General features: G+C 39.8%; 1 protein-coding gene across 3 annotated transcripts; it reads right to left on the reverse strand.

Annotated features, from left to right (window-relative positions):
- Positions 1–37: 37 nt before the first annotated feature.
- On the reverse strand, positions 38–14,199 carry LOC131322125 (uncharacterized). 3 transcript variants are annotated; one of them, XR_009198701.1, is made up of 12 exons: positions 10,875–14,199; positions 10,384–10,623; positions 8,787–8,916; positions 5,309–5,461; positions 4,955–5,196; positions 4,779–4,848; positions 3,379–3,585; positions 2,479–2,666; positions 1,923–2,001; positions 1,709–1,849; positions 398–730; positions 38–364 (listed from the first exon to the last, which is right to left on the reverse strand). XR_009198701.1 is itself a non-coding variant. In XM_058353300.1 (11 exons), the coding sequence occupies exons 1-11, from the start codon at positions 14,030–14,032 to the stop codon at positions 566–568; spliced, it is 4,773 nt and encodes a 1,590-aa protein (XP_058209283.1). In that variant the 5' UTR covers positions 14,033–14,199; the 3' UTR covers positions 38–565. The 3 variants fall into 3 exon arrangements, 1 of the variants encoding a protein (XP_058209283.1); XM_058353300.1 differs by having other exon boundaries at positions 38–730; XR_009198702.1 differs by lacking the exons at positions 38–364; positions 398–730; positions 1,709–1,849 and having other exon boundaries at positions 2,479–2,662.
- Between the last annotated feature and the right edge of the window lie 961 nt (positions 14,200–15,160).

A 15,160-nucleotide genomic window follows, 5' to 3' on the forward strand; every position in this document is an offset into this window, starting at 1 on the left:
TTTTTGATAGAATAACAAGCAGGTCACCGAAAGAAAATTTCCAAACTCTCCAGATAAAAGAATCCATCACATTCACTAGTTCATAGAATCCATCACAATACCTTACATTATAAATAGCCATATCTTGATAACCAATCTGTAGTATCTATATCCAAAAATACATACAAGTTTCACAACTTTGTATGCACTATGCTATTCCAACCCACTTTACATGACAAAATTTTGGGGTTGGTAAAAACGGAATTTCCATGTTTTTTTCATGGGAATATCCCAGTCGTAGTTGGCATCAAAAGTATAATTATTTCCTCCCTTCTCCCACGCTGCCATCTCTCCGTCACAAAATTATCTACATACTATACCATACCTAGCCACCCCCCCCGCCGCCACCAAACACCACCCCCCCCCCCCCCCCCCCCCCCAACCAATCTTGATGGAGCTTGTTTTGTTTTCCCTTTTTTGGTGCATATTGTCCATGGAACTTGGAATGTATGTCAATTGGTTTTTATTTTTTCTAAGATCACAACATAGCTGCCACAACAACATAATCCTCTTCTTTTACAGCTTGTTACCATTCGTCATAATAGGAGTACCTGTACCCCTGACGATACTGCCCATTTGCAGTGGTTCTAGATGGAGACTTGTAAAACTCAGGTGATCCTCTGAACCCTCTGCTTCCATTCTTCCCCTTCTGTTCATTCCTCAATTCCTCCTGAAGGTCATACTGTGAACGCTGCATATAGGTAAATAGGAATTACTTTTATGACCGCAAAAAAAAAAACCCATATAGGATCGGACAGGTCCCAGTATAGAATTCGTTAGATTGAGCGCAATGACTATGACAATCTTTATGCTACTACGTACCAATGTCAGATAAGCTTGAACCACAATAACATAAATTGAACCCATAATCATGAAAAAATTAAGTATTGATTTCTCTGCCCTTTCAAGTGATGCAATGGCCAACATGTATCAAAAAGGAGTTTGAAGTGTCAAAGTTAGCGCTTACCTCAGACTGATCCCATCTGACGGTTAGGGTGAATATAAATTTGTCAACTTAAGAACATTCAATTTCAATAGAAAGAAAGCCAGTACATACAAAGCAAGACTTGCTACAAGTCAGAAAGCACAGAATAAGCATAGTGGTCTTAAAAACACAACGTGCTGAGAAAACTTTTCCTCCCCCCCACCACACACACACCCACACACGCACAAAGAAAAATATCTCATAACCATTATTTGATGTGAAAAGAGGACGAATTAGACAATTCTTCAAGAGAAATGCAGTATGCACTTTTTAGTAAAATGCCACGTCGGTGGAAAATAAAACTTGAGGAACCCCTTAATCTATAAAAAGCTTCACAGTACAAGACAAAGTCAAGGTCAACCAGCTGTTTCACTTGTGCTGCCCGAGGCAGTGGTTACTGCAACTTTTGCACCATGCGCCAGCTTTTGCATTAAAATAATCAGCTTTAGTTTAAGTTTCACCCCTCCAGGTTCTATTGACCGTGAACGGTCCTCACGATTGGCTGGTTCAACTGTCTGATCCAAGTGGTTTTCACTAAGGAAGCCGATTTTTGAATACAAGTGGTTCCTTGGTTAATCAGGACAGGTACATTGACTGGTCGGTGGTCTAACCGGTCAAACCAGCCAGTCCGGTATGGTTTTTAAAACTTTGCTCATTACATTACGTATCGCACTAGTAGCATACCTTAGTGGGGTCTGAAAGTACTGCATATGCCTCTCCGATCATTTTGAAAAGTCTATCAGCATCCTTATGGACTTCATCAGCTATTTCCTTCCATAGTTTCCCATCATCTCCACTCTCACTTCTTGCCAGGAATTGACCAGCCTACATTACCATAAACTCATTTAGAAGATGGAAAGGGCAACTGTGTAAAAAAATAACTATTAAATCCAAAGACCTTGTCTGGATGATGTCTCAGTGCTGCTTTCCGGTATGCCTTTTTTATTTCCGATGCTGTATCAGATTGTTTAATACCCCTGAAATTGAAATGTTGAAATGAGGAATGGCTTTTGGTTCCCGTGTTAAGTTTATAGTTGTTTACCAAAATACTCACCAAAAAAAGACCAAAAATACCGTAAACAAATTGTACAGAGAATATTGAGCAGGCACAAAAGCACATAAAACCACCAAAAAGAGGAGGGAAAACAGAGGAAAAAGCCTACAAGATAGACCCAAAACCCTACTAGAACCCCATGAAATATCCACTCCCAATTACTGAAATGCTTCAACAAAGCTGCTTTACAGCAAAATCAAAAGAAAACCATATGTCACGTGGCAGGATGAGGAACTGTACAAGCCTGATTCCGAAATACTACAATTCATCAAACGATGCGTGAAAGTAGACAATGAAAAATGTAGATACATCAGGCACCATATTTTGGGAACCAACACAATTAAACATCCAACCATGAAAATCCAAATGCAACAGGAAACACAAAAAATGGATGCCTTACAAAATGAGGTAATGATCCAAGGACATTCCCTTTTTTGCCTTTTCTTCCATGGAATAATGGCGGCGACGGACTTGAGTTAATTCTTCTTGAGATTGCTTTTCAAAAAGAGATATTAGTAACAGAAGGTCACTGGCTGCTTGTTCATAGTCTCTAATTTTCTCATGTAATGTGGCTCTTCTAGAAACTGCCTGTACAAGGTCCAATCAGGCACAGAAATTACGAATAAAGCGAAAACAGTAAAAAGTAATTTGGAAGAAATGCCCAAAAACCTACTGCATTCTTGTGACAAAACAGCACATACGTTATTGATAAATAAACAAAAGAAACCATATCAACTCTAGGAGTAATGGTACCACGAAAACTAAAGGGTACAAATACATTTATTTGAATGAATGCAATACAAATACTGAAGTCCAACAAAACTTTTCACCATTAATGGAATTTTTTCTCTCCCTGGTAATCACACCTAGATTCTCATGCACCTATCCTTAGTTAGACAGAGTAGGCGCCAAGTGTTAAAGCATTTGCTTTAACAGTTTTTAAAGCATCACCAAAAGTGGCTAGAAAGTATAAACTGATACCAAAAGAAAGAACGGTTTCCTCAAAACCATAGAATAGTTAAAATTAAAAATCGTAGCACAAATTACTTTGTCACTGAATACTGAGCTATCCTATGCTCATTGTAGAATTAGCCGTCTCTTCGGGTAGAAAGACATTTTCCATGACCCATCATGTTCACATCCATAACAAAGATGAAGACGATGATGCCGACAGAAGGAGATGGAAAAGGAAATAAGTAAAGAGAGTACGAGAATCTTGTGATGAAAGCTTTTCTTAGAAAGAGAGAAGGTGAAAAAGTAAACCAGCAAACCACATAGTATATACACTTTAAAGGCCAACCTTTGAGTAACTTCCATCAAGAGCTATGGCTAGGCTGCAATCAGCGATGGCATCCGAAATTTGGCCCAGAGCTTGGTGCGCCGCAGCACGGTTGCAAAAACAAATGGCTGCAAAAGGACGTGATTCAATACTGCTGGATACAGCAGCAGTATAATGCTCCACTGCTTGTGTATGCCTACCAGATTGAAAAGCTTCATTCCCTGCATTCTGTTCACAAGTATATGCAGTTAAACCAGAGAACAAATCAAGAACTCAAGAAGAGCAATACAGAGCTCTTAATCTTGTTCTTCTATGGGTAAATCAGAAGTTTAGCAGTTTGAATTTTGCAAGAGAAAAGAAGACCGCCACCAATTTCTTCGCTTTTGATATTTTATTCTGACAATCTCAACAAGAAATAGATGCCACCTATTTAACAGGTTTATATTTGATTTACATGCATTGCATACAAGGTGACTTCAAACCAAATACTGACTTTTTGCATCATATTGATTGCAAAATCAATTGACTCCAACTTCAAGTTATAGTATACAAATTGTTGGAATTTGCCCCCGCAGTTGTTAATTATCACTTCCAAAACTAGTACACGGGCGTTTTCTCCATTTATTGCCAATTAGTTTAGATTAGATGCTTTAACATGGTATCATATCTAGGCTTATGGAGGTATTTTGACAAAGTCTCTTTGATTGATTTGCTCCTTTGTTTGTGGCTTAAATGCACCTTCGAATATAGTCTTGATTAACTGAACTTTAATTTATATGTATTGGTCATGACATGACCTCTAGAAACCTTGAAAACTTGAAGGGTCACTTTGCCTAATACCTCTAGAACCTTTCAAACTTCGCCCAGCCATTCCAGCGACATATTACAAGTTTCTCCAACCCACCCAAAACCCTAATCGGGACGCACATAATACAAGAAACTCCAATCCACATGATCACACGCTTCCATGAAATTCACCTAAATATTAAACCCTCTCAATTAGAGCGTCTATACTCGTCAACCGCCTCATTTGCGACCAAAACATCCAATATTTGGTGTCCCTCCACAAAAACAAGTCTCTCCAGTACAAGAAAAGGTGTACTTGGGGTCGGCAGCCAGAAGTACTAGTTCTATTACAACAGGGTCAGTACCCGTCATATGCTACATGTTCAGGATACAGTAAATGGCATCTAAATCCCAGATTTTCTTCCAGTCTTGTTTTAGGAGGGAAGGGTATCTTCATCTCTCTTTTTCGTAGTTTTGTGTGTGCGTGTGTGTGTGCGTGTGTGTGTGTGGGGGGGGGGGGGGGGGGGGGGGGGGGTGGGGGAAGACAGGTGGGGGGGTGAACATTATCAAAATAACTGAGGATCATGATTCAAACTTCCAATCACAAAATATACTGAAAACAATGGCCAGAATACCTTGTGGTGTAAAAGTTGACGAACAGTGACAGCAAATGGAATTGATGACTCCTGCATGTTGGTTCCACACCTAAACAACAAACATTTGAACAGCTTATTCAAAACTGAATGAGGTTATATGTCCTATTTGAACAGTGAATCAGTAAGAGTTGCCTGTGATGGAATTCCTTTATGACCTGTCTTCAGAAGACCTCAATAGCTCTTGCTTCTCTAGCAAATCAAGAGCCACCTCAAGCCTTCCCAGATGAAAGTAGGACTTGGCCATCAGATGCCACCTCCACAGCCTTATAGATGAGTTATTGTATGTAGGACCATCCACAATATCTATGTTGTTATCACCAGCTACTGAGACAACATTCAGTTCAGCAAAAACAAGAGTCTGCTCACAGAGTCGGATAACCTCTTCATACCTCCCGAGCTGTAAAATGGCAAAAAGAATAAAGCCCATGCTGAGAAAGCTTCACCCAACAGGAGTTTTTACTGCTTAATGAAACTGTCTAATTAATACCAATCATGAATAATTTACAGACCATGAGAAGAGCCTCTCCTTTCATTTCAAGTAATTTCTCTGAATAAGAACTTGTTGAGAAGACCCCAGAAATTACTTCCAAAGCACTAATTGCTGCATTGCAAGTTCTCTTTCGGATAAGTTCAGCACACTGATTCACACACTTGGCCACTTTCTGCCAGTCACAAAATCACATAGTTAGCCACTGCAGTACATCACTGATATCCTGAGAGAGAGAGAGAGAGAGAGAGAGTCCCCAATGGCACTATTTTTTATTATGTTTAAGTACCATACGAATATTGTTTTTGACAATTAAAGCACCAAATGTTCAGTCCTCCATGGAACCGCATAAGGAGAGAGATTAGTAATTCATGAAGAAACCACATGAAACTGCTACACAATAAATCAAGTAAGTTTCCAAAGCTGGGGTGGTAAGGAGGGATACTTAGGCAACTTTGCAAAGCTTCTAGCCAGGGCCAGCCCTATTCATTTTGGGACTCTAGGCCGACTAACAATATGGGGCCTCTTTACATTTACCAGAACATTAGATCACTTAATAAAGAATAGTTTAAAAGGTAGAACATAATTTTTTAAAGTAAATTACGTGTATTAAATAATACTTTTAGAAAATTAAAAGCTACAAATATTAGAAAATAAATTTTGGAGGGCCGAGATATGCTTTATTTGAAATTTTCTTCCTTTACACAAATAACGTTTGCAAGTTTGTGGCGAATTAACAGTTTGTCCCAACGGTTAGAATGCAGCATTTTCACCCATAGGTCGTGAGTTCAAGTTGTTGCCAGGTCAATTTTTTAATTGTTCACAAAATACTGTTGCGCAAATAGATTGAAGTACGTAAAATTCGAACTTGAACCAGTTGTGGCAAAACAAGGCCCCCTATGCTGAACGATGCAACTAGATGACTTAAAAATTTGCAACCATAATACATATGCACTTCCACGAAATCGGGGCCCCTTTTTGGGCTGGATTTTGGGGGCCCTAGGCAATGGCCTCTTGGGTCTTGCCCAGGGGCTGGGGCCTGCTTATAGTATCCAAGGAATTTTGAGAAAAGCATGAACACCTCCTTCTCTACTGCCTTGCCGAAGCAGGTGGCCATAATTGACCAAGAACCTAGGCTAATTAGCTTGGTAAGGACTGGGTATAATACTGCCACGCTCACAGGCGGAGGGAGGTGATTGAAAAGGTCATCTTGAAATCTAAAAAACTTATGTGGGGGTGCCTAGATTCCGAATGCAGTAGTAATCGTGACTGGGTGTATGGATGCAAGACTGAATAGCCATGTGTCTGGGAATCATTTATAAGTTGGAGCTTGAGTATACAATCATGCTTATTGGGATGGGATCTCTAACTTTATGTTATTCAGAAGATGGGCTTTAAGGAGAGGTGGAGAAGGTGGATCCAATTTTCGAACATCTACAGTGAAGCTTTTTGTTCATGTCAATGGCGTTGCCAAATACTTTTGTCAGGTTTAGATCCTTGAGGAAGGGTTTGAAAAATTGGATCCACCTTCCTCCACCTCAAGCATCAAAACCACCGAAAAAGTTTTTTTTTTTTTGTAGCTTTTTGTTCTTGTGAATGGCGTTGCCAAATATTTTTGTAGTTTCCCTTCCTAATGGAAGCTGTTAACCAAATGATAGGCAAGGCAGCGAGCGATGGCCATCTCAGTGGCTTTGTTTTGATTTTGGCTATGGTGCCACGTTTTGGGAGATTGGCCACACAAGAAGATCTAGCTCATTCCTACCGATGATAGGATGACCCTTACTAAAAGCACATGGTCGAATTCTAATATGCTTCGTATCATTGTTTGCAATCCCCATCTCAACAGCTCGGAATTCCAATGGTTGAGAATTTATTGCAAAAGCTTCTTTGGAACAGGTCGAGAGATGATCTTAAATATCTTCTTGCTGATTAAAAGGGGGTTCTTTTGCCAAACGAAGGGAAGGGTTTCACCATGTTCAATGACCCCTTGCTTGGGAAGTGATTGTGGAGGTTTTCCTTTGGGAACGAGAGCCTTTGGAGGAGGGTGATAGTTGCTAGGAGCGAGTACTGTAGGTTGAATGGTCCATTGGGTCTGTAAAAGGGCCTTATTGGATGTGGGTTTGGAAAGGGGATCATGAGAGTAAAAGCCTATAGATGATTTCTCAGAATCTCTTCTATCAAGGTGGGACGAAGGGTGACACAGGCAGGGCACTTGGGGCAGTATAGACAGTTACGGGAAGCTTTTCTGAAACTCTTCAGATTTGAGATGGACATGGATTCTCTTTTTATTGACAATTGGTCTTTTGACAAAGGGGCTAGGGTTAACTCTATTGTTTAAAGGTCGTTGCAGCCTGCAGGACCATAGTTTGGCTCAGTTGTGGAGTTGATTGGGTTGCTCGCATGGAAGTTTTACAGAGACATCCCTGCTGTAAGACTCTTACTGGGCAAGAAGACTACAACTTCCCTAGAGAGGGCAGTCCAAGGCCCCTCTGAAAGTTGCTTTCTTCCCTTGGAATCTTGGACAACTACTGTTAATAACCTGAGGAGGTGGAGGAAGTTCCTGACGGACTGGAGTTGTGAAACTGTGGGATTCGATGATTCGCCTACTGTTTTGTTGTTCTGTAAAATCATAATATTGTTGTTCGTTGCTCTGTTCTTAATGTCGTGCAGGTGATGGCCGGTTCGGTGAAGGCTCATTTTTCTGGTTGGCATAGTGGATGCATGAGGAGTGGTAATAAAAAGGTATGGAATGTGGTGCATTTCAATAAGAGGAATAGTACAACTGTACAACTTTGGAGGGGAAAGAGTGCTCGGTTCCAGCTTTTAAAGTCATGCCATAATCACCAATTTTTGGTCAAGGATGATTTTTCCTTTTCCTTGGATTATTTTGTAAAGTGTGCTGAGAGTTTGTTGTTGTATAATCCTGTAGATTTTAAGCGGTTTTAAAGAATTTTTAATTTGGCTTTGTAGAACTAAACGGAAGTTGTGTCCCTTTTCTTTTCTTGTGTGTTTGTGCAGAAAAAGGTTGGATTCCCTGTGGTATGTTCATCCTATTTTCAAGAACATCAAACCATGCTCCTGTAAAGCATCAGCTAAGTGGTACAGAAGCACCGAACAAGAGTAGACTGTAGAAGAATTGTCAAACTTATTTTAGCTCCTGAACACGTACAAGAAGCGGTCGAGAGTCTCAAGAGAAATCTCGGATTGTATCTGTGTCTGACTTCTGCCCAAAACAGGCATATTGACTCGCTAATGGCATGTATAAGTCATATCGCTACTCAACATTTAAAGAGGGTATCCTAGTTGTTTTATCAGTGAGAATTCATGAATCATTACATGCACCAGCACAAACAACATATACATACTAGCTCCTACAACACTTTGATAGAAATGAAGAAATACTTTTACATCTCCCCTTATTCTATTCTTTCCTTTTTGGCTTCTATGAACATAACTACCTACAATACCATAGCAATCAAAAAGCTTTTCAAATGTGGTACCTGGGCCTTTTGTTGGCCATTGGCAGCTTCTATTATTATTCTACGATCCAGACAGACTTCAGCCCCTGTCTCTAAGCACTTGCTAAAGTATTGGAGTGCAGCTTCAACTTCCCCCATCTCAAGATGACAACTAGAAAACAACAATAACTATTACGAATGAAAAAACAACAAAAACAACACCACAAAACGAACATAATGACAATAACGACAACAAAACAAATGCATAAGACGTCACCTGATTTTTCTTTACAGCAGAAACCCTCATTCAATAGATAGCAAGGATGATAACTCGACAAGAACGGTACAGGGATTCATGGCTTTCTAACAAATTTTCCAGTTCTCACTTCTCTCTCTCTCGGTGAAAAGGATAGAAGTAAAACCAAAGTTACAGAATTTCACTAAACCATTCCCCTGAATCCAGATACATTTTTGATTCCTCTGGGCTCTGATAATAACACAAGTAGGCCACTCTAAGGTTTTATAGGCATACAACTTCCCATTCTACCTCATTACCCGGGTCCTCGACGTAAACCGCTCGATCACCAGAGTACATGCCTAGGTGGTACTCAACAACCAACAAAGACGCAGATGAGACGATTCTATTACTAGAAACAAGCCCCATAGCAATAGAATAACATCACATTTCTGCATGGTATAGCTCATCTCAAACTGGAGAATAAGATTCCTGCAGTTCTTAATTTCAAAGCCACCTCACTCACGAGTTGATTAGACATTTAGACACAATCTCAATGTTGTGATGTTGGGTTACTTCCCATCGAGGTTGACATTCACTATCCTCCCTTCTTGATGAGTATCAACAAGCCTCATATTTGCCGCAGCACACCCACACCTTCCCCCCCGATCTCTACGCGCTTCAGATTTTTCCTAGAATAAAGTTTTTACAAATTTTATGGTCCCGTCCTTTGATATATTTCAAGATACAAATGAAGTCTGACAAAAATGTTGGCATTGAAGGGAGTGGTTCTTAACTTTTGGCACACAGACTCTCATAAATTGGTGAAGTACCCATGCTGGATACTCGACATTCCGAGGGTATCGAACATACATCCGACGTGTCTAGTAGAACATGCAATGCACAACCCCACAGGAATAGTAGTAAGGTAATAAAATTTATTACTACATGATAATTGCCTAAGACACGCATTGTGCATAAAATACTCCAAATTCTTTACATACTCCATTTTAGATGTTAAGAAAGTGTTCTTGGCTTGGACATAGAAAGTAGGGGAATCTAAAATTCACACCTACTCGCAACCAACACCTATACCGATATCGATATCTTCCGTTAGCATTATCTTCAAGTGACTTTCACCACATTCCCCCAAAAGATTCGACTTATAACCAGAATCCCGATAGAAATCAAACTTGTGGACAGTCCCCGGTCACAAAAGAAAATAAATTGACTATATTTAGCGACAGAAAAAGAAAATGAGACATAGTACGATAGTGTAGGTCTACAGTAAGTAATGCCTACGTTTCAGATAACTGTTACAAAATGGCAAATACATAGAAGCAGAGAGAGAGAGAGAATTTTGAATGCACACAAAATATGCAAGAGCATAGAACAAGGCCATACTTTGCAGCTCTAATTTGGACTTTGTGAAAGTTGGGATCGAGAGCAGCAGCTCGCATACAGTCACCTAAGGCTTCCCTCATCCTTCCAAGAGACATCCGAGCAGCAGCACGGTTGCTATAACACAGCACAAGAGGCGCAATGCAGCATCCTGATGTCCCACTGTGAGGGACCGAGTTTATACCCTTTGTGTAAAATTCCTCAGCTTTGGACGGATTCCCTTTCTCATAAGCTTGATTTCCCCTGATAGAATCACATCCATCCAAGCACGGATAATAAAATGAGGACATCCAAAATGAAAAGACATGATAACTTATCAAAAAAAATAAAAAACGAAAAGACATGATTCCAAATCTTAGCAGCTGAAGTGCTGAACCAACTAGGCATGAGAGACCCTTTACGAATACAATATTTGAAAACCAAAGTATAACTTTCGAGGGAGAAAATGTGTAGAGGTTTGAAAAGGTGATGAACTTTTATGACGAAAGAAGTACCTATTCCGCCACTTCTGACAGGTTTTTTGAGTTTGAGCAGTAGACCCCTGCTCATCATCTTCTTTATTCCCTTTATATTTACTATTAAGATTCCCTTCTTTATCATGCGGCTGTACTGGAAATTGGACCGAGGAAGATGCAGCGTCAACTTTTTGACTTGGGTTGGTCGTATTTGGAGCATGGCCAACTTTCATCCTATATTTCTTTTGGTTGTGACGCCTAGTTGCTGAAAGCTTGTCTTGTGTGCAAGAGGCAGAGAAGGTAAAATTTCTCTCAACATCATCATTTTCCCTTGAGGCAAAACAAAATTGATTTTGCTTATTACAATCACTTTCTTCCCTCTTAGTGTTGGAATTACTGCAATCAGTTTGACTTTCTTCTAAAGAAGAATCAACAACTCTTTCTTGGTGACTACGTAAATATTCTTCGTTTGACCCTCTGCATTTCTTATCACCTTCGCTGATGGCACCTTCACTCACAGTTTCTAAATCTTCATTTTTCCCTTGTGGAGAACTTGTCACATTTGAGGTGGAGGGTGCATCGTTGTTATCCTGATATGGAGTAAAATCCATCGGTGAATAGCTTCTAGGAGACTCCATTTGTTGCTGGGAATCTTCTTTAGGCAGATGATTTTGCCTTGACTCCGGAAAAGCCCGCCTCAACTTTCCTCTCCTATTCTTGCATCCCTTGTCCCTTTCTGATCTCCTCTTTCCACTAGATTCAAACTTTTTATTGAACCTGGGAGATAAATTCACCATAAATGCACACGATGTATCAACATTCGGCATTCTAAAGTCCTTCACGGATTCCCCTACTCCCAGTGGGGTGTTTGCAAACCTGAAGTTACACTCATTCTCAACTCTGCCTGAGGAAAGTGCTTCAGAATCAAGCCCACAAGGAGGAAACAAAGCCTCGTTGGTAGGTATATTCAGTTTTGAATGATCATTGAGCTGATCTCGAGGCCCATCATATCCTATATCTCGCTCAGCCTGAAAAATAAATGGATTTGGAGTAGGGATACCGAGAGAGGGATCATTGGAGCTATTATTATTGGTATTTTTTGGTTGCCTCTCCTCCCAAACACATCTAAAAACACCGCACCCAAGTTTTATCTGTTCATCCGAATCTCCCAACCAACTTCTTGCGTGTTGATTATTTTCATTAGGCATTGCGTGTTGGGCAGCCTCACCAAAAGAGCAAGCAGCATCACTACTACTTGCAAATACAAGGGTATCCTCTTCGATGGTTCTAAAGTTAAATCCTTCAGCACTCCCATTTCCATGTCTGAGAAAACTTTCATTCATCATTTGATCACAAGAAGTAGTTCGGGATTTTCCAGTACAATAACCAGGCGACTTTTTGTTATTTCCATATACAAAAACAGGTTTAGAACAGGCACTAGCATCAATACTAGGATCTTTCATGTGGCAAGAACATCCAATCTTTTTGCAATCACAGGCTGTCATTTTCTTCATCTCATCAGATAGTTTGCTTACTGTGCTTGTCCCAGAAGCACCGATGGTATGAGCACTGCTTCCAAATACAAAATTGGATTTGCTGTTTATTAGAAAATCCAACTTACCAAGATAAGTGTCCGCAGAGCCAGCATCATTCCGAACATTTTGAGGGTTCACCTTGCTCATTTCATCACCAACCTCAGTGCTTTCACTGACACTAGAACTTTTCGCACTGCTACTCCCAAAAACAAAAACATCATGAGCTTCTGCTTTCTGAGCCTCTACTTCAATATCTTTCGACTTTCCACTGTCCTCAAAGCTCAGATTCCCAGCACTTCGACTGGTTTCTCCTTTTTCGGAATCTATAGTCGATAATGAAGCCTCCGGACAAACACTAGAAACAAAATCTATCTTATCAAACTTACCGAACTGTGCTCCAGACTTCATTTTCTGGTTGTCAATTGGAACTGATTTTCCCCCATTTTCAGGGGATTCATTCTTCACCGAATTCGAGTTTGTCCTCAGTTCACTCCAGTTACCATGAAATACAAAACCTAAATCATCTACTTTCCCAAAATCAAAGTTCATTCTCCCCCTTCCATCAGAAGCCAATTTCTCTACATTTTCACTATATTTTCTCTCTTCAAATGTTGAATTTTGCATTAAGTTTCCATGCTTACTGTGGAAAGAAAACTCTTCAGACCCAGATTGTTTCACCTCTGAGTCTGATTTGCTTGTTGAACAGCGATTATAAGCACCAAACACAAAATCAACTGTATCCTTAGATTTCCCGCTTTCACAACACTGGCCATTTTCCAAATTGGAATATAGTAGCTGACTACTACTATTACCAAACAACAAACCTGAATTTTTAGATTCCCCAAACTCTTTGGCACCAGATTTTACCATGCCTGAACTAGATTCATTATGGTCCGAATCAAAATTACTCACATAGACACCAAAAACAAAACCATCACTACTTCTTTGTCCCATTCCACCGCTTTGAGTCTTTTCTGTATCCAAACCTGAAATCAAACTATTCTTATCTGAACTACTCCTATAATCACCCAATAAATTACCCACATTTTCAGATTTCCCAAACTCCTCGGCACCACATTTCCCCCCGTCTCGACTACATTCTTTCTGCTCTGGATTTGAGTGTGAACCACAATTACTTCTATCCGCACTGAAAACAAAACCCACGTCATTGAATCTACCAACCCCATCACTACAAGTTTGCTTATTTTCCGCGTTCAAATTCGACTCTAAACCACTCTTACTTGCACCAAACACAAAAGCCTCATTATTAAACTTCCCATACATGACACCATCGATTGAAGCACTTAACCCATTTGATGTATCAGTAGTACTAGAACTATTATTATTAACTTGGTTGGAATTCAAACCCGATCCTTCACAAGGCGGCCCCGGTGTAGAACACTTGCCTCGCCGAAACCCTAGCCGCCTCCTCTTCACGAGCCTCGGCTTCGACCGGCTCGAGACGGCCGAGTCACCGGACGGCGAAGCAGCCGGGCCGAAAGCGAAGCCGTTTGGGAACGAACTCTGATGCTGCTCGGAGAGATTGTTTATGGAAAATGCGCTGAAAGTGAAGTTAGGGTTAGGATTTTGAGGAGTAAACGGTGGTTGTTGTGTTGATTGGGTTTTGGTTGGGGAATTGAACTCTGCCGCCGCCGGCGACATTACCGGCGGGTGGAATGGCCGCACAGCGTGTCGGCGCCGGCGATTTTAGGGGTTCGATCGGAGGTGATTGTGAAGTGATTGGTGAATTGGTTTTTTGTATTTTCGCTTTCTTGTTATGTTTTTTGCTTCGTTTTGAAGTAAGTATACTGCGTATAGTACTCCTACCAGCGACGGCTCAAGAGGGAGAACATGAAGGGGTTTAAAAACGGGGAAGTGATACGTACAAATAAAATATATTCGGAAATTACTTTCGAAAAAGCAAATTAACGGTACAGATGCATTTCAAAGTGAATCAGTACCATTAATTTGCCCTTTCAGAATAATTTTTGGGTATGTTTTTTTTGTACTTAGAATTTCCCTTAAAAACGTGTTTGGAACTCGGGAAAGGAAAAATGGAGTTGAGGAGAAGTGATTTATAGAAGGGAAATACTACAAATTATTGGGAATTAATTTTTATACTTCCTTTTTTATCTAATAAATGTACTATTTTTTGGGTCTTGTAGTAATGTGAAAATTACATGATTATTCTTTTGTTCTTTTACATGAATGAAAACATAAAATTGAGTGCACCTGAATAAAAGAGGAGGGTGAAAATCAATTTTCAAATTGATTTGTTAGTCCTTTTCTTTTACTTACGCCGACATAGTCTTGCAAAATGGAGTAAAATAAGATCCATTTGTAACAGCACATCTAGGATTCGTTTGTTTCAATGTAAAGTGTTTTCTCAAAAATCAAATTTCAAACTTTTAATTATTTTTCATTGTTTGGTTGACACTTGAAAAATATTTTCATAAAATAGTGTAGAGAGGGAAGGGAGGGCCTAAACGGTGGAGAGATATGAGAATATTAGAATTGAACGTGGATCAGAACTAACGATCGAGCAAACTAATGTGAGAATTGCTGTAGAAGACAGTGGGTTCATTTCGGAAAATAACTTACGGAGGATTTAAGAGTAAGTCATTTTCATCCAATAAATGAAAAATGTTTTACATGTAAAATATTTTTCTCATTTTTTACACAAACCAAATTCCGAAAAATAAGTAAAACATTTTACCGAAAAATATTTTACCTCCAAACAAATAGAATGTGTGTACCAGAATCTACGTAAGTAGTAGCGTTGTTCTTTTC

This window comes from Rhododendron vialii, chromosome 4a (assembly GCF_030253575.1).
Source record: "Rhododendron vialii isolate Sample 1 chromosome 4a, ASM3025357v1".
In the NCBI taxonomy this organism is placed as follows: Eukaryota; Viridiplantae; Streptophyta; class Magnoliopsida; order Ericales; family Ericaceae; genus Rhododendron; species Rhododendron vialii.